Source organism: Cryptomeria japonica, chromosome 10, assembly GCF_030272615.1.
Source record: "Cryptomeria japonica chromosome 10, Sugi_1.0, whole genome shotgun sequence".
In the NCBI taxonomy this organism is placed as follows: domain Eukaryota; kingdom Viridiplantae; phylum Streptophyta; class Pinopsida; order Cupressales; family Cupressaceae; genus Cryptomeria; species Cryptomeria japonica.
In genome coordinates, this window is record NC_081414.1 from 192,738,317 (window position 1) to 192,763,985 (window position 25,669).

General features: G+C 37.0%; 1 protein-coding gene across 6 annotated transcripts in view; it reads left to right on the forward strand.

Annotated features, from left to right (window-relative positions):
* Nucleotides 1–25,669, forward strand: part of LOC131079131 (proteasome subunit beta type-7-B) — a 69,620-nt gene that overhangs the window by 19,655 nt on the left and 24,296 nt on the right. For all 6 annotated transcript variants that reach the window (XM_058017020.2, XM_058017021.2, XM_058017022.2 and 3 more), the window contains 2 exons: nucleotides 16,386–16,484; nucleotides 16,605–16,695. In XM_058017020.2, the coding sequence (XP_057873003.1) occupies nucleotides 16,386–16,484; nucleotides 16,605–16,695 (190 nt within the window). The remainder of the gene's footprint in view (nucleotides 1–16,385; nucleotides 16,485–16,604; nucleotides 16,696–25,669) is intronic.

The following is a 25,669-nucleotide window of genomic DNA, read 5'->3' on the forward strand; positions in this document are numbered from 1 at the left end:
AATTGGTCACATTTTGCATGGCACTAGAAGACCTAACCTCCTCTATGGTGGCCTTCAAGAGTTGAAATTGGTAATCTTCATCCTTGTATTTCCCGGAGAAACCAGTAGCTTTAAGAAAGTAGAAGCTATCCGAAAAGGTAATTATGATATTAAAGATTGGCTGATGACAACTATTAATCCACCCATCCACGACATTGGAGCAACCTATCCTAATATATTTGTAAGTTTGACTTGGAATATTGTTTTTCGTGGAGGGAGGTACACAATCTATGTTCTCTAGGGGACATGAGAAGATTCGATTATGTTTGTTTTCTTCACCACATCTTGAAATATGAGAAACATATCACAAGGATGGTATGGGCTTAGCAGATTTCGGCTACAAAATGATTGGCACACTTTCTTGCTTGTAAGTTCAATACCCTTGCCATTGTATTTCAGCAATTAGAACTCTCCTATTACATCCCTACTGGCAGCATATGACACATTGGAATTGATTCTAGAGGGACACCTTTTGAATTTCACCTCATTCACTCCTGCCAACCTAGCCATTGCAACCCTCGCTTCCAAAGTTATAATCTTTTAAAATAAAACACCATGTCCAAACACACTTTTTTTTTGCTCAATAAAAGGCGGAAGCTAGAATATCTATTAAATATTATAAAAAACAACCATCACAGAGTTATAGAAAAAACAGACAAAACAGGGGAGGCTGCTATGCAATACTCCTATAGAAGTTCAAAGTATCAGGCATATAAACAAAGCCTTTCGGAACCATATTCTGTCAAAAACATAATTGACAAAGGCAAATGAAAACAGATAACAAGTTTATGGGCAATGAAAATAAAGATTTTCCTTGCCTCAACCCACATTAGAGAGCCTCGGACCCTGAATATCTGCAAATGCTCTCTGGTGAGCGTTTTCAATGGCCTCTGACAGTCACTCCACCTGTTCTAGACTCAGTTCCTCCTCATCATCACTGGAATCCGGGCTCTGCGAACCATCCAGGCGTTCATCATTTTTGTATTTCCAAACCCATGCTTCATCATCACCTATAGCTCTCTCTGACCAACCCTTCTCAGTGAGCCTCATTAATCTCTTTAAAAAAGCCAATCCCCTTTTAATCTGGAATTCCCTTGCATCTAAACTCTGTTGATTCCATATAGTGAGCATTGGAAGCCGTGGCACCTCCCCTTTTCCAGTTTTAACAACAAAATACTGCCCTGGAAGTGAGATAGTGAGTCTTTCATCCACTGAGAGCAAAACTCTGTCCAAACCACCTTAAAAAGTGTCTTTGAAGATGCGACAACACAACCATGTCCAAACACTTAATACATGGGTCCAACCCTATTGGAAATCCCATGAATATCAGTTTTGTATATAAATGACAGAGCCAATTTTTATTCCCCCCTAAATTTTTGGAGTTATTTTTGCTAAAAATGGTCACATATTGTAGCAAGGGTTTTATGAGATTGAAAGTGCTTTTTGCTTATATATTGACAATAGTTGAAGGGCATGAAAATGATGTGTTCCAGCAGTTCTTGCATTTTCTAAAGAACACCCAACATTTTTTTCAACTTGATTTGCATTGACGTTCATTTCTTCACTCTCCATTTCGTGCCTGTTATTGTTGCTCATTTTGATTAAGCTTCAAGAAAGCGAAATTTGGGACATCAAATAGGAAAAATAACTGTAGATAAAAAACCCTAAGATTTCTTGACAGAACCCCAAGACATGAAAAAAAACTAAAAGAAGTGGTTGTGGCTTACCTTCCAATGATCCTTGATGTTGAAAGTGACTGAAAATCTTCTTCTTTTGACCTTCCTTCCTCATCTTTCCTCCTGTTTTTTTTCTTTCTCCTCTCAACAGCAAATAAAAAGGTAGCAATATAAATTTTAGGGCAGTGTGTTAAGTTGTTTATGTGTTTATGGTTGCAAAAGGGGCATGGATTTTTTTTTGCGGGACATGCTTTATGTTGGGACATGTGGTCATGCTTGAGATTCACAAGGGATGTCCCTAACTGTCTCGGGTGTGTCCTCTCCAATGTGGGTAGCATCCTGGGAATGCGTCACAAGTTTTCCCAAAGATAATGCATGGCCAAGGGGCCTCCCTTGCTGTCTAGTTGTATTGGGGTTTTCAACCATGGGTGGGGACACATTGCCAAGTAACCCAGGGATTTTGTCCAAGTAATCAAATATTAGATCAATTAGGGCACACTCAAAGGCAATCATTTTTCAATGAATATTTATTCCATTCTCATTCATTTAGGGCCTAATTACTGTTTAATGGCCCCTAAAGGGTTTGGATTTTGGTTGAAGGCAATGAAATTATGAAAAATGGTATGTGCTATTTTCTAAAGAACACCCAACATTTTTTTCAACTTCATTCGCATTGACATTCATTTCTTCACTTTCCATTTCATGCCCGTCATTGTTGCTCATTTTGATTCAGCTTCAAGAAAGTGAAATTTGGGACATCAAATAGGAAAAATAACTGTAGATAAAAATCCCTAAGATTTCTTAACAGAATCCGAAGACATGAAAAAAACCTAAATGAAGTGGTTGTGGCTTACCTTCCAATGATCCTTGATGTTGAAAGTGACTGAAAATCTTCTTCTTTTGACCTTCCTTCCTCATCTTTCTTCCTGTTTTTTTTCTTTCTCCTCTCAACAGTTAAAAAAAAAAGGTAGCAATATAAGTTTTAGGGCAGTGTGTTAAGTTCTTTATGTGTTTATGGTTGCAAAAGGGGCATGGATTTTTTTTTGTGGGGCATGCTTTCTATTGGAACATGTGGTCATCCTTGAGATGCACAAGGGATTTCCCTAACTGTCTCGGGTTTGCCCCCCCCAATGTGGGTAGCATCCTGGGAATGTGTCACAAGTTTTCCCAAAGATAAGGCATGGCCAAGGGGCCTCCCTTGCTGTCTAGTTGTAATGGGGTTTTCAACCATGGGTGGGGACACATTACCAAGTAACCCTGGGATTTTGTCTAAGTAATCAAATATTAGATCAATTAGGATACACTCAAAGGCACTCATTTTTCAATGAATATTTAGTCCATTCTCATTCATTTAGGGCCTAATTACTGTTTAATGGCCCCTGAAGGGTTTGGGTTTTAGTTGAAGGCAATGGAATTATGAAAATTCAAAAATGGTATGTGCTATGAAGGTTCATGTGGTGTTGAAGGCATTAATTTGGTCTTAATGTTAGGGGCTCGGCCTCTCGATCCCTGATTTTGTCTAGAAAAACAAAAATCAAAATTGTTTTGGGCTGCACCAGATGGAAAATTAATTCTTATTTCTCTATTTTTATAAATTTCTAGCATTTTTTAGTTTCCTAAATTATCTCTAATAAATTGGAACAATCTTTATAGTTTGGTTTGCTGAGTCAATCCTAGGGAAGATTTATCAATACCATGGTTTAAAAATGTAATAGAAAGTGAACTAATCTGCCATGCCTATTTTTGTTTATTAGGTATGAGCACATGATATAACAGTTCATCCACACATAAATAAGAGATTTTGCATTTTTATGATGCTATGAACAAATTAACCTATTGTTGGAGAAGACCTATGACCCTGTTTCAAGGGGCCACACCATGCACAAAGCACCAACAACGGAAAGTATTTCAGGTCAATTAGCGACCAGCAAACAAATCTCCAGATCAAGGGCTGGTTCCCTGCCTACTTGAAACTAACTCTAACATCACAAGGAAAATGAAGAATGAGAATGCTGAAATTGAAATATAGAAAGCATAAAAAAGCCTCAAGCTAAGAGTAGAAACCCATCCTCTGTCTGATTAGAGCTTAACAACTCACCTTGCAATAATCAACAAAAAGAAACCTGCGTATAAGAGTGAAGGATGAACAAAGACAAACTAGAAACTATTTAGATGACAAGCTGTTTCTTATTAAGTTAATTGATTAATCCACAATTACTTGAACTCCTTCATAAACATAAAATGAGTCTACCTTGGAACCGGCCAGCAGATGACTAGAGACAGAGGAATACACATCCCAAGCCCAACAGCTTTATGATATACACAATTCCCCTTAGTGACAAGAGCACCACAACAGTAGAGTTTGTTGTGAAATGTCTAGCCATTTGCAACTCTATTTTCGAGGTATGTATAACAAAATAGGAGGAGAAGAAGATTGAAAATAGAGGATGAGAAGAGGGGGATGAAGACGGCTTTAGCAGATTTTGAATTTGAACCTTGAAACTCGTCAATCAGCTGGGACATTCATTTCTGCAACTGTCTTTGATTTGACAGCTTCTTGATCATGCATGCACAACTCCCTTTGTGAATGTAAATAAATGTCTCACTGTTGAAATATTAAATATTAAAACAATAATGAGGTAGCATATGCGAAGGCAAGCATAGCGAATATAAATAGGAATGTGTAGCACTGATTGATGAGGAAAGCAATGGCAGGAGTGAGTGTAGGCAAGCAAACGCAAAGAAAGGAAAGAAGCAACAACAAAAGAAGACGAAGGGGCTATGGAAGGGCTTTCTTTAAACAATTGACCCGATATTAAAAAGCTCCAATAGGCCCCTTAAACTTTTGAAGTTTGCTAGACCAGATTGAATCCTTTCCATGAATGTGACGCCTTTTGCAAGGAGTAGATTTTATTAGCTATCCCTAATTCTAGCCCCAAGAGGATGACTCGAATGTGAGTTGGGGATAACGCTTTGGGACCTGAGATTGTTTCAAGGGCTAGTTCTGCACTTGTTCCATTGACTAAACTATCTTTTTCCTTGGGCAAGTCCTTCGTGGTTTTGGTGGAGGACCCATTGGATTTCATTGTCTCTAATATTATGTTATTGCAGTATCAATTGATATTGTTGTTAATCCCTTGTCCTTATTTTTGAGGAAATGCTTGCTTTATGAGTCTTTTGCTTTTTGGAGAAAGACAATCTGGAGCAACTTGAATTCTACCTTGATCAAGATCTTGGAACATGGTTTCTATCAACTTTGGTTTAATTTTGTGACGATAGCAACTATGTGAAATAAAATGAAACCTAGTTCTTATAAAAATATTTAATTATTATTAATTAATATATTAATGGTCATTAGAGTAATTATTTGCTTTATTTAGTTTTCTATTTTTGGCTTCTATTTTTAGAAGTGGTTGTTTCTTTTTTAGAATCATCACCATTTTGTAATCGCCTATTTAAATGGCTCTGCAATTGAATAAAGTTATCCTATTATTTTGAGCAATCAATTTTTCATGGTATCAGAACGGGTTGATGGGATATTTTAGAATTTGGCGAATTTTTTAAATAAGAATTCGTAAGCCTACTTGGATATTTTTTCCAGATTTTTTAAAAATATTTTTGTAGGGAAAATAGTGCAGGAATTTTCAAAGGGTTTTTTGAAACTTTTTTTTAGAAAAATTGAATTAGGGTTTTTAGAACATCGCAACTTTTGCAAATGTGTCGAGATCTTTTCTCAGGTTTTCGAAGCTCTGTTCCTTTTCATGACTTGGTTTGGGTGGCATTTTTCTGTGCGTGCATCAAACTTCTGGGTTTTGTGAAACATGAGCAAAATTTCTTTTTTCTATGACCTATTGGTTGCATGTGTGATGCCCGTTTGTTTTTTGGCAACGACTTTGTTCTCTTGCGACTTTTTCTATTTTTTTGTTGACAACGTGACCTTCATCAGGGTTTTCTGAGATTTGTTTTCCGACCTTATTTTTGCAATTTTCTGGAAAGGTTTTTTTTTCGGCGACAATCTTCTACTCGCAAATTTTGGAGTCTCTTTGGCATGCAATGTGATTTGCAGAACCTGCGACTGTGCGATTTTTGTGACTTCTCTTGGGCGACAAAGTTTTGGGTTTCTCGTTTTTTTTGCAGTGATCTTCCCTAGTTTCGAAGTGATTTGTTATTTCACGATTATCTCAGGTCCTGCGCCTAGGGTTTGGAAAGTATTTTTTTTACAAACAAAATAGAGAGACTTTTTCTAGGCTGTTCCAAAATTTCATGCTTCGAGTTAACGATATTTGAATATCATTGCCTTGATCAGTTTGATTTGGGCCAATCTCTTGTCCTACAGGTCCAAGGTTTTTCACGATTTTTTTCTTGAAAAATTGTTTGTCAGTTTTCTGATTTTTGTCCGTTAAAAAAATATCTTCAGGTTTTCTGATTTTCTCCACAAAAAAATCATGGGAGGGTATTGCTGGATTTTTCCTCAAAAATCAGGGAGTGATGTTTTACCACGTGATGTCTGGTGTTTTGCCATGTGTTGTCTAACGTTTTAACCGTGATGTTTGGGGTTTTGAGGGTTTTGCTGGATTTTTCCTCAAAAATTAGGGAGTGATGTTTTACCACGTGATGTTTGGTGTCTTGCCATGTGTTGTCTAATGTTTTAATTGTGATGTTTGGGGTTTTGTTGCACGACGTTTCAGGGTTTTGTTTGATTTCTCCCTCAATAATTAATTAAGAGTTTCGTTCCCGTTTATGTTTTTTCCACAAAAATGATGATTTGTAACTTTAGTTCTGGAAGGTTTGCCAACTTTTCCTAATCGTGGTTTAAAGTTTTAGTTTGGTTACCCAACATCAGGATGGATGGATTTTGGTAATCTTGGTCATTAACACTTTGCAGATCCAGGGAGGGTCCTTGCCGCAACAAAGTGTTCTTTTCGTTTGCGATCAAAAGACTTGCAGTGTCTTTTGTAGGGTAGTTAGTATATAGAATGACCATTAAAGGAGGGTATTAGAATATTTAATTATTATTTAATTAGTATATTAATGGTCATTAGAGTAATTATTTGCTTTATTTAGTTTTCTATTTTTGGCTTCTATTTTTAGAAGCGGTTGTTTCTTTTTTAGAATCATCGCCATTTTGTAATCGCCTATTTAAATGGCTCTACAATTGAATAAAGATATCTGATTATTTTGAGCAATCAATTTTTTCAGTTCTATGGACAATTAGGCCTTTTAATTGCCTCACGAAATCCTTTTTTTGATCCAACAATAGCAAATTAATTTAAATCTCAATTTGCATTCAATCTTAAAATCTTCCATTTTATTACATGGAATGTGGGTTTGATAAGAAATTGATTGAAGAAGTGGGCACTTTTGCGAAAATTGACTTAGATCTAGTGGATTAGAAACACAGATTTGTAAGAGTTTGCACTATTGTTGACATTTCAAAGCTCTTATACCACTCAACTAGAATCCACTTCTCTTTTGGCATTTGGACACAATTTCTAGTTATGAAGGTTTGCCATTTAGATGCTTTTGCTACAACATGGTATAAATTGTTGGGTGCATTGTCAAACAATTGTTTGGTTTTTCCAATTTTAAGAAGTGGATCAAGAAGAAAGGCTTAATGAGGATTTTCACTTGCATAATGATGACAATTTTATGGAACCCTTAAAGGAGACAAGGAATGGATTAGAGTTTCTTGTGGATACCATTGTTATTGTAGATCCCATACCATCTTTGTAATCTCTCAAAGAAGATTTCGGTGGTATTAACCAAGTTTTGAAGGGTGAGGGCTTCCACCCCTTGTGGAGGAACAAGACAAATGTTTTTTTGAATTTATGATTACAATGAAGCCATTCTTTATTACTATAGTGTCTCTAAATTCATGAATCACATCTCAAAGCAAAATTTTGGAGTTCTTGGGAAGAGTAAAGGACAAAAATTAGAAGATGAGGAACACCAAATTGAAGGATAGGTTTCAGTTGATGATGGCACTCAATGGACAATTGATGCTCTTCTTACTAGAAGTAGGAGGAAGGGCATCACCAAATGGGCTTGAAGGCTTGATATTTTTACAAAGGATGATTGATTTGACATTTTGGATACTTCATCGTTTGGAAAAGGTTGTGGGATCAACTTGGAAGATGGGGGGATTGTATGAAGATATTAATAGTTCCTAAAATGTATTTTAATCAAATGATTAAAATGTACTATTTCTTGCTAAGTTGGAGACTATGGATGAATGGTAGTGCTTCTCTCCCATCTTTAATTTTAACTTTTTGCTCGAAGCCCTCTAGGGCATCAGATTGCCTTTATTCAATTCAATCTAATAGTGTGGATTAAATTTTGTTTATTAAGATCTCACTTTATCTTTCCTCGGCTTTATGCTTTTAGGAAATAAATTAGTATTTCTTTCATTCTATGGAGGGCTTTGAGAAGCTTGAATGGCTTTCTATAGCCAATTGTAGGGCTCCCTTTAGTTTTTGGCTTTTGCTTTTGAAATTTGATTGATCTTGCCTCCAAAACATTTTCTTTTCGTTGCAGTTTATGGAATATTAAAAGACTCCTTCCAAAATAATATTTCTGTAAACCATATATCCTTGCAAGACTCCTAGGAGCTAGTGATTGGGTCCATTTAACAAAGTGGGGGCCCTCTCTATTTGCCATTTTGTTCAAGTCGTTGGAACTTCATAAATTTTTTCTGGAATAAATGCTTTGACAATTTTTTAGGGCTGCACCCTCACTATGTTTGCCCCTGATTGCTTATTTGTTTGTGACTTTACTTTTTAAATGTCTATTCCTCCCACTTACTAGAACCATGTGTGTGGTTCTTCAAGTGGCTCCATATGGTTGGTATTTTTTGAGTGACTTGTAGTGAAGATGTATTAAGTATTGTGCCTCATTTGAAACTTCCATGGACTATTTATCTTGGTTGTGCTTTAGAGATGGCACACCATGTCTTCATTCCTTTGTGCCATATTCTTGGTGACCACACCAATTTACACACAATTCCATCAAAATGGTGCTTCACTTTCAATTGCTGTGCCATTGTTTTGACATTGGTAGCCATATTTGAATTGCTCCATTGCTAATTGTAACATAGGCACTATTTATTATTTCTTGTGCCACCTTATATTGCCATTGCACCAAACTTGAAAATGGCATGCTAATTTTGATTGAAAATGCCATGAGTTCATTGCTTTCTATATCTGTAGTTGGTCGCTATTTTAATCATTTGGCAGCTTCCAAATTCGTACACCAGGTATCAAAACCTCTTTGCTAGGTGTTGCTTGTTTTGTTGTGCTGGGACTTCATTAAAGAGGTGCCATATTTCATAGGTATTCTTCTTAAATTGCCGTGTGGGTATTTCTTTGTAATTGGCCTTAGTTTCATAGTCAAATCATTCCATTTTTGACACTATTTAATTCTTCCTTTGTGCCACATTGGTCCTACTGGTTCCTTTGATGGTGCACCACATATTTACATTTGTTTTAATCTTTGATGAGGTGTTTCAACCAAAGAAGCAAAAGTCGGCATTGAGCCGTGATTAATCGCGAATCGTTAGAAGTGCCGTTTTTTTCCCCAAAGTCGGGCCAAAAAATCGTTGACTATCAGTCAATGACTTTGGCTGATTAATTGTGGGTAGAACTCTGCAAAATCGTGTTTAAAAATTGCAAAATATCTGCTTGGCTAAAAAAATGACATAAACCCTAAAAATCACCTGTGAAAATAGACCGATTCTGGGTATAGTTTGCATGGAATCAGTTAGGGTTCGAAATTTTTGTCCTTAATTTTTTGCCAGATGTTTTGACCTCTGCAAAACCTTAATGACTTTCTGTATTGCTGAAAATTGAAACCTTAAATATTTTTGTTTGCATTCTGATTAAGAGCCTCACCTTGTCTCGCTATTTCATCTGGGAATTATAAATAAAAAATCGGAAATAACGTTTCTGCAACTGATAAAGCTTGAGAAATACGAGAATAAGCTTTCCATGGTTTCCTTATTTTTGGTAACTTTATATTATCGAGAACTTTAAATTAAAATCGGAACTCTAAATTAGAAACTATGACATCTAATTTGGGGGATTATAAACTTTATATATTTATAAAAAAAATTATAAGCGACAATCCTTACATTCATTTACATTATTATTTACTATATGTTTAATATATAATTAAAAATAATTTAATAATTAACATTATAAAATAATTTGTAAATTAAGATTATTATATATTATATTAGTGTGTCATTTATTAAATTATATAGAATAATTATATAATTTAATAAAATTGTAAATTAGAAATATAAATAATTAAAAAATTATAAATTAAAAATTCGTATCTTTATAGACCATTAATAAATGTAAATATAATAATATAATATTTATTTTTAAAGTATAATGTATATTATATCATCTTTAATATATAATTAATATATATGTAAAATATATTTATTTTTTATTTTTTAATATGTTTTTTGTACAAATGTACTGAATGTACTGAGTTCCTCCAAAAAAATTTGACATACCGATGTATTGTACCCACTTACCCCGATTATGATTCAAATTCAGCAACCTACCTACATCTTTGTGCTATGGAAATGCCCTTAAATTTAAAAAGAAAGAATTCTGTCTCTTTTTCTATAATTTTTTACCCTTTTTTTAATCCGATTTTTTGCCGATTTTTTCCCGATTTGTCCCGATTTTTTCAAAAAATCTTATACTTTTGTTTTGCCAATTAATTCCCCAAATGATTAATGCTTCTTTGGTTTCAACTGCTCTTATAGCTTGAGCACCATTGGTAAATGGCAGTGTCAAAGGCAATTCATTGTGCTCTGTTCCTTATGCCTGTGGGATTATCATTGTTGCTGGTTTATACTTTTAATATTGTTGCCATGTGTTTGGTTGCACCATGTGATCACCCAGGCTATCGCATCTGTGAGTGCTGATTTCATATTTGTCAAATGAAGGAAAGAAGTAGATAGCATCACATCTTCTGGTCTTCACCATATCATTATTTTCCCTACAACTGAGACTCTTCGAACATCACTTAGATGCCTCTTGACCTTAGGATAACCTTTATAATCATCTGATTACCATATTGGCCTCTAATTGCTATAGGTGTTATTTAGCTGAGCCAACACCATGCAGAGGCCATGAATTGATCTGTTAGTTCTGAAATTTGATGCAATATTATATAGCTTTTATCAATTTTTGCTATCATCCAAGAGACCGGATTCTTACATGATGATACCTGAGATGAACCCACACTACTGTAGCAATCCTTTATTGGTGGAATATTTAAAAACTCTTAATGGTGTGAACATAGTTCCAGGAGACACTTGGAGAAGTCTGGGCAAGCGAGCATCTGGGCTGCCAACTTTTCAATTTGTTGGTATGGATTAGCAAGCAATCAAGGTGCTAGGTGATGAGACAAAAATAATGAAACATGCATTATCAAAAGACACTGCATACTTACCTATTAAAACAATTATAATGGTGAACTTAATGTAGGACTAATGACTTGAGGCTGTTATAAAGTAGAATTTATCATGTTCCTTTACTTATGTCCTCTTCATGCAAATAGGCCTAATTAATTGTGCAAATCTTATTTTCTATATCTGTCTCTATTCTTTTGTGAAAAATGCAAGGCTGGTCAGAGCAAAAGAATTTGGAGCTGGAGAATGACAATCTATAATGATTCTAAACTGGTTGGCGCTACAGAGCCAGCTCCAGAGTGGACTGATAAATGACTCCATAACTGAACACAGATCCAGAGTTGACTAATCACCTTCAGAAGATCAATTTGGAATGGCAATTATCAATTCGTGACATTCATATTGGGAATTTTGGCGCATGTTTTGTGAGCCTGAATCGATTTTGAGTCCTCTAAGCTAACTTAGCCGTTAAGAGCCTCTTGACCGCCAATTTTGGGAATGCCTCGATGCATTATTTATTTTCTGCTGTTTTCAAGGAATTGACCACCCTGACCAAAAATAACTGAAGTGTAATATGGTTAGTTCATCCTTGAGAATCAGGAGTACTTATTGTCTCTAGTAACCTGCGTGTACATCTAAATAGCATGGCAAAAGAAATATGGCATCGTTTAAAAAAAGTGATAGGTCCAGCCTAGGTTTGCCTAGGGCATGACCTTGCTGTTCCAGGCATAGTTTGCAAACTCAGACTCGAGTCAGGCTTGGAAGACCAAAAATTTCCAACTCAGGGAAAAAAACATAAATATTATGCAAAAATGGCTATAAAATGTATCAAATGAGTCTAGTGGGTGTTTGGGGGCAGTGCACCTAGCAGTCTGAAGAGGCATTGCCCCTTGTGGGGTCCAAGGGCAGTGCACCTGACAGGGTTCGGGGACAGCCCTGGCCACCAAGCTTAAATGAAAAACTTTGAAACCATACATACCTTCATGGTATGTACCATTTCATAATTTTTAGAAAGAGGAAAAACTTCGTATTTTTCACTAGAATACTCAAATGTGAGGAAATCATGCGTTTTCAGTGTTTATGCTGTGTATGGTTATCAGTTCTGCGTTCAGAATTTTTTTTTGTACATTTTGTTTTAGCGAGTGCTCACTGGGTTTGGAGACTCCTACTCACCCAAAACTTGGCCAACAGGGATAGGTGAGTTTGTATACTATGATTCTAGGTACCTAGACATACCACTGGGTACTTGAGACAGCAGGGCTGTGCCATGAGTGAACCTAGGCAAGATCTGTGCCTGTACCCGTACCCATTGTATTTGGTACAATGATGGCACCCTAAACATGACCCAGTAACATAGCTTGAATAGACAGGCACACATGTATTTATATGCTGGAATGTATTTTGTTGGAGGATCTTTGCATCCTAGATTAAGGATGTTTCTTCACTTGCACGCATGCTGTTGAAAACATAGCTGTATTATAACATCTCATTTTGCTGGAGAATGCAGCCATGTCCACAAATGATTCAAGTAGGGAGATGGTTTACAAAACTACAACTGTTTACAGTAGCAGGAGGGTATCAGTAATGAATTTATACATAGAAGAACCTGTAGAACCAAGTGATTCTTAGTGGGTCAGATTCAAAACAGATTTCATTTTACCAGCATGGTGCTCATGAGTCATAACCACACTATGGTTTGCAGGATAATAGTGCTTGTTACTCATAATAAAAACCTGAAAGTAAATGTAGTCGGCATAAAATGACCATTGTTCATAGTTACTAGGAGACCCGTATCCTACCCCTGGAGACCTGTACTGGTACTGGAGACGTATCCGAGATGCGACTCCAGTACCGGATACTTCTCCAGAAACTTCTTGACATATAAGGTGCTTTTGGCTGCCGTTTCCAAAGTCTCCCAACTATAAATTGATGTCTCCTCCTAGAAAACTTAGGGAAAAATGCAGTAAAAGGGCAGAAAAAATAAAGCAAACAAATAAGATAAGCTTGCAACAAAGCAAAGTCGTAGGGAAATAACTAATAAGGAAACGGTTTCACAGGAAGACAAAAATTCATGCAAAGTTATAATGATCGGATCTATTGATAGTGTAAACTTTTTGAGTGGACTGATTTCTTATCAATTATCATTGTAATAGTCTAAAGAGAAATTGCCTATACTATTTAGCCGACAATATTGAGTGTTGTCAACATCTATATTACCTTACTTTCACTAAACAATTTAGACTCTGGCTATGGTATCACTATCAACAATATAAGCAATTTTAATTTCAATTTTTGTTCAATTTAAAAGTTAATGTTAACTTTACCACTATTCTTGTTTTCAAATTCAAAGTTCTCTGTCATGATATGTTTCGGAAATTATTAAATATTATTTATTAAAAAAGTTGGCATCTCCAAGTACCCCAATCTCCTATTTTTGAAAATTAGTTGTACTAGTACCAGTACCAGTCTCCGGAATCTCCAAGTCTCCTGGTAACCTTGCTATTGTTATGTTTGATAATATTTGTTATCTGCCAATGTATTAATTGTTCGTATTAAGTGGGTTGTCACTCTTGGGTAGTTAATGTGTTGGTTGGTTTGTAATGTCCCTTTTTGGGACTGCCCTAAATCTTCCCCTAGATTACTATTCTCAATTGATAAGGGAGGGTTAGAGAGAGGGTTCCTTTATCTTCTTATAGGCAAAACAGTTTGCCGGACCCTTTATTGTTTTCTGTTCTGCTGAAGTATTCTCCCTTTTGATTCTTTTTCTATTCTGATCAGAGTGTAGATCGAACTTCTGTATATATCTGCATATTAATCTATTTGTATGTGTTTGCGATCTGCATAAGGAATTCACTGGTAATCATACCCAGATGCTGTTATAAGCAATCAGTCAGTTTCGGTGTGACTTCAAGTCTGATCCGCCTGTGATGTTGATGTAATTCTGAGAGCAGTCTATTTCTTTCCAACTGATTCATTTATTATGGATGTATATGAAACTAAGTATGACTGTCATACATATTGCAATCTATATTAATATTACTACTGAATTCTGCATAAGAACATTATCAGGCTTCATATATTAAGCACATCCCCAACCAAGAACAAAGATATTACTGCCTGTAACTTAATAACAGTTCTGCTTTGATCTGATCGATGGTGATCTCCTTGGATGCTTGGATTCCTTTCCTTTATATCTCTCAATGTGAGGGAGGGGTCACACCTTTTCATCATGTAGTCCCTTGGGTAAGAGGCACACCCTTTCACCATCAGCACCCTTTGAAAGAGTGCAACTCTTAATAATTTTTGCCCCTTTGAAAGGGACACAATCTTTCACAATCAGATCTGCATTTTTATTTAAATTAGATCTGCACCTCTGATTCCCAAATTATCCCCCTCAAATGAGGTTCTCTTCTCCCTTTTATATTTCATGTGTGAGGTAGTCACAACTTTTTATTTCATGTTTCTGACCATTCATTAACTTAATTAAAATATAATTATATTGTTTTATATTTTAATTTTAATTTTATTATTATCATTTACCATTAAATTGTATTTCAAAGTGGGGACATTACATGGTTGATGGTTGTGTTCTTCTCGGCAACTGTTGGGTCCTTTAAATATGTTGTGTACCACCAAGGAAGGTAGTATAGTGTAGTCAGATTAATTGTAATCCTTGGCCGACCATGTCTGGTCTTCTTCTTTGTAATAATTTCATGTGCGAATAAAGATATATTTTACTGCTGTATCTGGTATGCATTATCATTTGTATTATTATTTCCTGTACTTAATTTATCAGATATAGCAGTAAACAGTAAATGATAAATTATGTAATACTAGAATAACAGATCTTCGAGTTCCACCATTTATCATAGGATTCTTGGGCAAAACATTCTTTCTTGGTCTGAAACTTTAAAGGTACACCATACTCTCTGTTATCTTTCACCTTTTCTCATGTGCAGCACTTTCTATCATGGTCATATTCCTCTTCTTTTTGGCTTCTCTAGAGCCTGGTTTTAGAGCCAAGTTTGGCAGATTCTTCCCTCTTATTAGGTGCTGATTGCAGGAGGGCTCCATTTTTTAGAAGATGAAATGAATAAAGTACTGATTTTGAAATGAAATGCAACCTTTTTAAATAGATTAACATTTCCCTCCTTGTAAACACTTCCTTAAACTACCATTTTTATCAACTAATAACAAGGATAGGAGCAATTGCAGTCACATTCAACATTATTCCTTACTTTAGCTCCATAGTTTTGAGGGGTGATCAACAATTATGTTGAATTATAAGAGTTGATTAAATCCTTCTTTACATCTCCAACTTCAGAATAACTACTTTATAGTTTCTGGTAAAATCTTGCTTCGATTTTCCAAAAACATGTTGGTTTCTCAATCTTTTGAGAAAACCTTAGTGTTAACCTGTGAGGTCTTGCGATTTCTATCTCTATTGATCCACTTGTAAATTTATGTTTAATAGATTACTAATATGACATGTCCTTCTATTTTCACCTTATCAATCTCAGTATTAAGATAACAGAGTGCTATTTTGCATTAAATTTGGCTTCATTCTTGATTGAGATTCTCAATTTGTGGAGAAGATGACAATAGTATTTCCATTGTGGTTTATGGTAGATCATCATCTATTTGGTTGCCCTTGATTATCCTTGGCATGCATCATAGTGCAATGCGTTCAATTCTTTTGGAGTCAGGAAGGAATGGGTGGAAGAGAGGATGAGAGTGGGGTCTCTCATGGTCTGCCTTTCAGTTGAGAATATTGTCTTTTTATGAATTAAATCCAAATTTATTTTTTAACAATTAATATGGATTTCTATATTTTTGAATTTCTATTTTGGGATATGTTGTTGGTTATGGGAACAAGACATCATGACGTCTACCAAATATGACTCCTGCAAAAATTATTGTGAGAATTGATTGTAATTCAAAATCCCAAATTTGTGTAGTTCTAAAAAGGATCAGATTCTGATTCAAAGGTATTTGTGGACAAATTCTTGCATTCTTATTTTCTCTTGAGCACATACATACATTCTAGGATTTTCACATCGATAAGGGTTATGCATTTCTTGTCTTGGGGATAGGAGTCATTAGAAATGAAATTGGTTATTTGTTAGATACGTTAGAATATTCCACATGCTAATGGCACTTAGTTTTTTATGATGTTTTTAATTTTCATATGTATATTGATGTAAAAAAGTATAATAATCTGTTTCTGTTAATCTGTTTTGCAGAGAGAGGAGGGAATATCATTGGTTTGTGATGCTATACGATCTGGAATCTTCAATGATCTAGGAAGTGGCAGTAATGTGGATGTATGCGTAATCACAAAGGTTGGGATGTGAAAGCCTGTCTAGAAAAGGGGTTTCTTGAAAGTGAAATCTATGCTAACTTTGGAAAATTTAATTTGTCAGAATTTGTATGTTATTAACTTTTGGTGGTAATAATAACAGGGTCAAACAGAATATCTGCGCAATCATCAACTGCCGAATCCACGTACATATGTTAGTTCAAGAGGTTATTCATTTGCGAAAGGACATACTGGTTAGTAGCATTTTCTGTTGCTTAGGACATATGTTGTCTATGTTCAAATTCTAAAATCAATTGGCTCACAATTGTAGTTTTTAAAATACTCATGCAGATTCTTCACAAAATCTTAACCAATTAAGTTTGTCTATTCCCTCCTTGAAGGGGTTTAAAATACTTGGAATTATAAATTAGTTTGTTTCAAACACACACATCATATAATTTATATAAACAATGCATGATTGATAAGATTGAGAATGTAAATGGCATTTTTAGAATATTGACATTTTAGTTAGGAGTATAATGGCATAACACTATAAATAATTACAATTGATCTTGAGTAATCATGACCCGCAACATTTGCTGTGCCATGTTTGGCTTTTTTTGGTGTCATTGAGTCATTCAAGAATTGGTTTTGATATTCTTTTTTATTGGGCTTATTTTTATACTTAAGGGAATGTTCCATGGAGTTTTGAAATAGTGAACGGAGGTATGAGTTTTGGGGATGGTAGACTATGAATACAGATTTGGGGACAGCAATGAAAATACAATATAATACTTGAAAAATTAGTAACAAGAGAAAATGTATAAGAAAATGCAGGTTATGCAAGTCCATACTGTTTTATGTAAAGTTAAACTATAAACTACCATGAACTACTAAAAACAATGTGTCAGTTGAACCAACATTGAACAATGCATTGAAAATCACAACTCAGCCAAACTTAGCATTAATCCAAGACACCTAGGTACTAAAGACAAGGAGTCCTAAACTATGAGGTGCCAAAAACACTTTGACATGGAATTCCAAGCGATGAGCAAGGTTGCACATAAAGTTGCAAGCACTAAAGTGGGAAGTGTAAGGATAGTTGAGTGCTAGGATCAAGTATACAAGGAATGTGGGGCGCTAATCCTGGATATGCATGGACAAAATGTTTTGTGAAAAATTTCAAGTGAAATTTGTGGATTTTCTAAGGAAAAAACAACTTTGATTGCAAATCCACATTGAGACTTTGCCTTTGAATTTTAATTTTTATATTCCACACTTCACACAAAGATTTTTACTTGAATTTGCATTTTGACTAAGGAATTTACAAGTTATTTTGCATTTCAAAAATCTCAATTCCTTAACAACTTGCTCTTGACAACAATATTGCAACATTTTTCCAATTTTGATAGTTTTGACAACATTTTACAAGATTTTACAATTTTTGACAACTTTTGACAATTTTGACAATTTTTGCAACAACTCACCAATCAACCTGCCTGTATTCAGATGAATCTGCAAGATCATAGTTGGCTGCAAACATGCTCAACTTCTTCAAGTTAGTTTCCATATAAGTTTACAATCCATAATAGAAAACTTGACTTAGAATAATTTCATTAGATCCTTGCCACACTTCTAACCTAGAAGTAATGCATTTTAGGTTTAAAATCTTCCATCTCAATTCTGAGCTAATTCTTATATTAAATCATGAGACTATTTTTATCAGTCAGAGTTGGATCATCCACATAACGAATCAAAATTAGCATTTCAAATACTTTAAGGAACAGGTTAGAATCTTTACAAAACCCTAGGCTTATCAAGTACTCTTTCATACCAAGAGTTTTATTGAAGATCATAGGGCTCCCTCTTAATCCTCAATATTAGACTGATAGCCAAGCATCATAGATCATAAGTATTCATAAACAAGGATGAGAAATGCCAACTTCACCTTTTATGAATTGGACCCATGACACAATTATGATCATGACATATCCTCAAACTTCTTCTAATTGAGTGTGAAGATCCTTATGCCTTATTTCAAAGCTCCCTTGGAAGCCACATCAATCCAAGCTTATGGATTTTTGATGTCAGTATGGCCTTGGCCCTCGACATATATCACCTACTATATGAGGTTATATAAAAATGACCTTGGGTGAGGATCACAACATTCATGATAAGTTAGATGCATCCCTTTAACAATACAACCAATGATACATAGAATGCTAAGACAATACTTATGAGACACAAATTAAAAGAGCCAGCCTATAACACACAACCTGAAACTTGTACATCACCAAACAGGTTATAACAAAAATCTAATTTTCATGAAGGATGTACAAAGAAACTAGACCCTCTTCTTTTGAGTGATCGGTCTTGTTTGGAGATTTTCCTTTCTTGACCATATCTTTCTTAATGGCAACTTCCTTTTCTGGAAGAATCTGGCTAGTGGTGAGGCCTTCTTTGATAGTAGGTTGAGTTTTCTTAGTCTCGCCCCTTTTGAGTAACACCTTTCCTTCTAACATGTCTTCCTTTTTGGCTGGGAAGGTTATGGTCTGGACCATGCATTCGTCTTGTTCAGATTGCCCTTTGTTATCGGCTTCCTCTTGGGTCACATTGATGGTAGCTTGAGCTTTGTTGGCCAAGTCCTTAGACTCACTCAAGCTATTGATCACTGCATCTTTGATTTTTGAAACTTTGAGTAACTCATAGAGTGGTAGACTCACTTTAACCTTCTTGAGTTCTTCTAACACTAACGTGGCCAATCTTTTCATTTCATTGCCCATGGGGGGTGCAATATTCCTCTGTCTGTATCCTTGCGTGTGTTGTGGATATTCTGGATTGTTGCTGGCTTGTGGATCCGGAGGAGTAGAGAAATTGTTCGGAGGGATCAATGTAGTTAGGGGTTCTTGATTCCTTTGATTCCTATGATATACCCGTTGGTTCACACCTCCTGAAGACTGGTGGAATACCTCTTTTATTCCCTCGACTAGGACACTATTGTTCAAAGGTGGAAAATAATATTCTGAGTCTTCGACGGGTCCATTTGCGGATGCTGGTGGGAACTGGGAGCCTGGAGGTACCATTGGTCCATTAGCAGATTCTGGTGGAAATCTCCCATTTTGTGCTTGATTATCTTCTTCTTGTGAATATCCGTAACTTTCCACAATCATGGCTTGATCATATTGTGTAGTTGGGACCATTTCATATCCATTTGTTGGTGGATTTTCAGGTGGATCAGTGTTACGCATTTCCTGCTGGAATATGTCGTCTGCGATTTTGAATTCAGGACATTACAACTCAGAATGTTGGTTCGTATTGTGGAGTCTACACCAACTGGACAAGGCCGCCTCTGCTAGAAACACTTTACTGGTAGAATGATTTTCTTGGTTCTGAGAATTTGGTGGGTTATCTAGTGGCGTCACCACATTTCCATTATTGGGAGCCGTATTCCATGGTCTCTTCTGAAAGCCTTGGTTATTATTTCCTTGATAATTATTCTTGAAACCTTGGTTGTTATTTCCTTGGAAATTTTGATTGTTCGCATGTTGGCCGTGGTTGGCCCTCTGCATACTTTGGAGTTGATTATTTTGGTTCCTTAAATGAGTTACTTCGGTTGACAGTTTCTTGACTTGTTCAATCAACTCTTTCATTTCATCCTTTTCTTCCTGTGTTCTTGACGAGTTTGTTGCATTTTGCAGGTACACAGGTTGTGCTGGTGGAGCTTGTGAAATTGGAACTCCAGGATGAAGGACCAACTGGCTTGTTGGCTGCACGCTTGGATATGTTGCTTGTGGAATCGGATTCATAATTGGAGTTTGGTTAGCCAACGCCATTCCCACCGTTTGCATTTGATTTGGAGCTGCGATAGGTCCCATGTGTAGTAGTGGCCCTGTAATATTCTGTCCCATGTGCTTGCTAACTTCAATAGCCTTCGCGTATGCTGCGTTTAGATCATTTGGGATAGGATGCGTCCTTACAAACATAGCAGTGAGATGGTCTAAAGCCCCATAGTAGATTTCCCTTGGGTCCGCAATGAGATAAGGATGCCGTAACATCGTGTATGCGCGGTGAAACCTGTTGTTAAAGGAAGTGATTGGTTCATGTTCTCTCCTTCGAACCTCAACAAATTGTCTATACAACTCAGCTGGTGTGGTTGGTATACCAAACTTGGCAATAAATGCATCTTTCATCGTGTCCCAAGTCCTAATTGACCCTATAGGCAAATGAATGAACCAAAAGTACGCCTCTTCTCCTAATGAGTAGGGAAAAAGCCTACATGCTACATCTCCATATTCGATTTGTCTGTTACGAAGATGATCTTCGAACATCTTGATATGATCCTCCGCTGTACGATTGAAATCACTGACATTGAATTTGGAACAAAAGTGTTCTGGATTCTTAAGCATATCATGATAGACCGCAAATTCCAATGGTGAGGGATTGTTGATTAGCCAAGTTGCGCCATTAAGTGCATGAGCAGGAGGAGGAGGAGGAGGAGCATGGTGTGCCATCGTACTCTTCGAGGCTTGGAAGTTTGTCGAGGGGCTTGATGAACTATCCTGGCCTTTTGTCTGAGAAATTGCTTGGATACTTGCTTGAATCGCCTCTTGTACTTGTTCTTGAAGAGACGGAGCTTGTGATGACTCAGGGGATTCCTCCAATCTTAGTTCAAATTCCTTGGGAGTATCTTCTCTTTTGACTCGCTTCGCCTTTGAAGTAAACTGAAGCTCACTTAGATTCTTGATGCCTGGTGTTGACCTTAATAGTCTTTGATGTTTCTCGGACGAGAAAGAACCAATGCGATCCAGCGTGAAGTCTTGCGAAGATTATTGTAGGTTCCTTTGATTGCGAAGCTCTCTAGCTGCGACTCTTCGGTGTTCTTCAGCCCTATCTTCTTCTTGTTCCAAGATGATTCTCACTCTGTTATACTCAGCTTCACTTCTCCTTACGTTCCACGCTAAGTGATTCAATCCCGAAACAATATCTTCTTGAATGTCGCCTATCTACAAATTAGGTTGCACTACTTGATTCAACCTTTCATGTGGCAACACCATCGTGATTCATGATCATGCTTGAAATGTATTCTTCTTTTTTTTTTTTTGGTAAATTTTCTGGATAGTACTGTTCCTTCGGATTATTTGGTTCAAAAAGAGGGCCCTCCTTCTAGCACCAATTCTGTTGTGCGCGGGAGGAGGGTAGAAAAAGTCTTTAAGATTGCTCCTTGTAAATTATGAATTGATAGAATCTGGATTTTCAGGTGTTAGGCATTCATCGCGATCAGGCCCTCCTTCTAGCGCCAATTCTGTTGACGTGTATTTTGTACACTATCAAACACAGAATAAAATACCTAAAGGTACCTTATCCTCTCTTGAGTAAAATCTCTAACTGCTGAAGATATCGCAAGAAGGATCAGTTAGGGTGACTTCAATGTTCTTTTAAGTAGGGTCTCTACGTGTGGATAAGCACCAGTGGTCGTCGTGATTGCTGTGTCATCAAGGGGCCTTACGTTTCCGAAGTAGAATTTCCTAAACTAAATGGATTCTCAAAAAGATCAAAAGAGTAGGGCTTGCAAGAGATCTAGTCTAATCTAACCCTAAGAATGACTCAATGTGGACGAGACTTGGCAAGATTCTACCAACTTCAATATTGCCATAAAATAACAACTCAATTGAAATTGATGCGATCTTCTAAGGTAACGAATGATTTTTCAATTCATCAAGGATCATAGACACTACCGCAAAGGCACATAACCAAGATACAACAATGATTGAAGGTTTAAGTGATTCAAGTTTATCGAGTTGACCACGCAAGGCGTTCCAACAATCAGCAAGAAGCTAGTGGTTTGGAAAGTGAACCTCACCGACGATCAAGTCCAACACTTTGTCCTTCAAATTAAAACACTATTTTGATTGAGAATGATTCAAGAAAACGAACAACCATGAAGATAACCACAAGAATTGCAATAAAACACCATAACTTCAATATTTTATTGATCTCAAAGCCATCATGAACAACAATTGTTTGAAATTCCTTCTTCAAAGCTCAATCTTGCTACAAAATACTTGCTTCTATCAAATTGCTAATCTCTAATCACTAATGCTGATATCTAATCTCTAGTTTCTAGTTACAAAATGAAAAGAAATGAGGGTATATATAGCATCCTCAATTACAATGAACGGTCCAGATCAAAAGAAGATCAATGGCCAAGATTATGACACCTAAACCCTAATTAGGGTTTATTACAAATAGCCCCCTTTTTACTGAACAATATTAAATGCATAGCCAAATATTAAATTTGGCATGAAAACCTAGGAGACATAGACCAATGACAATTAAGGTGCCACATCATCTATAACAACCTCTCATCTAGAATCTTATTCCCTTTCCAATGCTCCTTTTTAGCATATGCAATGAATCTAGACACGATTCCTTCGATCTCAGCAATTGGAATCTCGGGAAGATTCTTCATTCGTTCCTCCAAGTGGATGACCTGATCGAAAGCCCTGAGAAGAGCAGCGTCCCATTCAGGTTCAAGTTCCTTGGTCTTCTCAATCAGGAGCATGGTAGCAAACATCTGGTCCCGTTGCTCATCTGTAATAACATTCTCATCTTTGCAAAAGATGACCTTGACTCTATCTTCTAATTCTTGCAAATCCACATCTGTCTCAACTTCGATCCTCCTGCCAAGAATAGTACGTAGTACCTCAAACACTCTGTCCTGGATCGGGTGGATAACCTCCTCAACATGATTGCATCTAGTACTGATGTCCTCGAAGAGAACTTCCTTCATCTGGAGTAACGTCGACCACTGAAGTAAACTATGAGGTCCTCCATCCATTATCTTTTCTTGCACTAGGACCTTCCTTGATGTTTGTCTGATTACTTGCAAGACATGAATGATAACATCTTTAGTATGAGCAAAGGCAGCTACCGTTATCATCAAGTTGTGGATGACCTCAAGAACCTGAATAGCTCGGTGAATGGTCTGCATCATCCTTGTTGCAAATTTAATAGCAACTGTATGGGATTTGTCAATCCATGAGCTCATAAGCTGAACCAAACTCCTGACTCTCTCTGCCTCGCCAACCGATTCGAGGGGAAGTGCCTGCGCAGGAGATACTGCTGGATCCTGACGTCTCAAAGGCTGATTGAGATGGCTAAAGTAGCCTCTCCAAGCACTGACCTCTCGCTCAAGCTTCCTATTCTTTTCCATTTCTTCTCTAAGCTTGTCCTTAAGTGCCTCAAATGAATCAGTGGCATCATCCAACGTCTGTTCGACTGTGAGTGGACCAAGCTCAAATGTCTCTACATCATATTCCTCTGCGAGGATCTCACCTTCATACTTGTCCACTGCTGGTGTAGCTATCTGTAATTTCTTGGATCCTGTCTCATCTCTGATCATCTTGGACATCTTAGTGGCTTTCCTCTTTTCTGTCACTTCCTGAGAATTTCCAACAAGGCTCTCTAAATCAATCACATTATCTTCGTCCTCGATCACAATCACCCTCGTTAGTCTCTCTTTTAACCAATCTGGAATGGCAGATCTTGTTTCTCTAACCTGTATCTCATTAGGCAATGTTTCTTCTTCTCTGAGAGGAGATGTTACTTCATTATCTTCCTTATCTTCATGTAGCTCATTAGCTTGGAGAGACCCACTTGGTGACCTTCGAGGTGCCTGTCCTTCTTTATCGTTCTGTACCATTGATTCCATAGACTCCCCTATCTCAAGTGTCCTCTTCTCAGGTCGAGAAGATGTGCGGGATGAACGATCTCGGTTGGCCTCTTGCTTCTTCTTGGAAGATTCTCTCTTCTCAGGTCTCTCTTTCCTCTTCGAGCCTCTTGAATGGGGATTGCCCTCACTTACACTTCGAAGGTTGCCTTCGCTTGCATTTCTGGGATTAGGATTACCCTCACTTACACTTGCTCCTCCTTCAACTGGTTTCTCTTCCAAAGTGAAAGTCATAGATATGCCTTGCTCTCTCAACTTCTGATGTTGCACATCAACCCATCTGCGAGTACAAGACAAGACTGGAGCCATCAAAGCATCTAGATCCACAACCGCGGGTTCATTCCAATCTAGCCTCACTGATTTGCTTTCTCGATCATAAGATGATTGGAGATGTCTACCACTATCCTGAGCTTGGTCGGCCACTCTGTAAATCTTGCATTTTCTGATAAAGTCTAAAGGCAATCTAGAATGCATCTTTCTTTTCACTTCAAGGTCATCCAAGAGATTCATCACAAAGTCCTCTATCTGAAACTCATGCTTATATTTTCTTCCGACTGTCTCCTCTATATACCCATATGGATCAAAGCTCTCTCTCAAAGCAAAGAATGAAAATGAATATAAAGCTAACTCTTTCTCTGCATCATCCATGGCTAGAGCATTAGGACATACCTCAACTGAATTCCCTAATATGATAGGCACAAGAACTCCATTTCCATGTCTGTGTCTGAATGCTTTCACATAAGCGGCCAACTGTCTTGTTACCTTAAGTAACACAATTCTGTCTGTCGGATATCTCGGCAACATGTAGGGAGGTGAAGGACATCCATGAACTCTAATATATGTAAACTTCTGAAATTGGATGAACCAAGCACCGTACCTCTTTACAAGCTCTTGTGCATCCTGAGATAGCCGGTTGTGAATCCCGCCTTGCAATGTCCTGGTGATGTTCATCGTGAATGTATCATTGACTAACTTGTAGTTACTTCCTGTCGGATGATGCAAGTGAACATAGGAATCACAAACTCTGACTTCGCCAGGTCCTCTTCCAATCACTCCTCTGTGAGGTAGTCCTGCGTACTCAAAGCTCCTGATCAAGGCATATATGACGTATGAACTCATGTGGAAAGACTTGGTAGCCTTCAATCTCCTTAACTGTACGTCCAAGCAATGGCTAATCATTCTAGCCCAATGGATTGTTCCTTTTCCCTGAACTATCACTTGGATGAAGTAGAACATCCACTTCTCAAAATAGAAGGCTTGAGGAGCCCCTGTAACTCGGTTGAGCAGTGTTATCAAATCTCTGTACTCCTCCTGGAAGTCAATCCTATGTGGTGTATTCGGAATCTTGCTCAGGCGAGGACGACTCTTGAGTAACCAGTTCTTATTGATGATGCTTAGGCAAGTGTCTGGATCATCTTCGTACATGGACCTGGCTCCTTCTAAGCTTTTATAAATCATATCTTTATGTTCTGGCAAGTGAAGAGCTTCACTAATAGCTT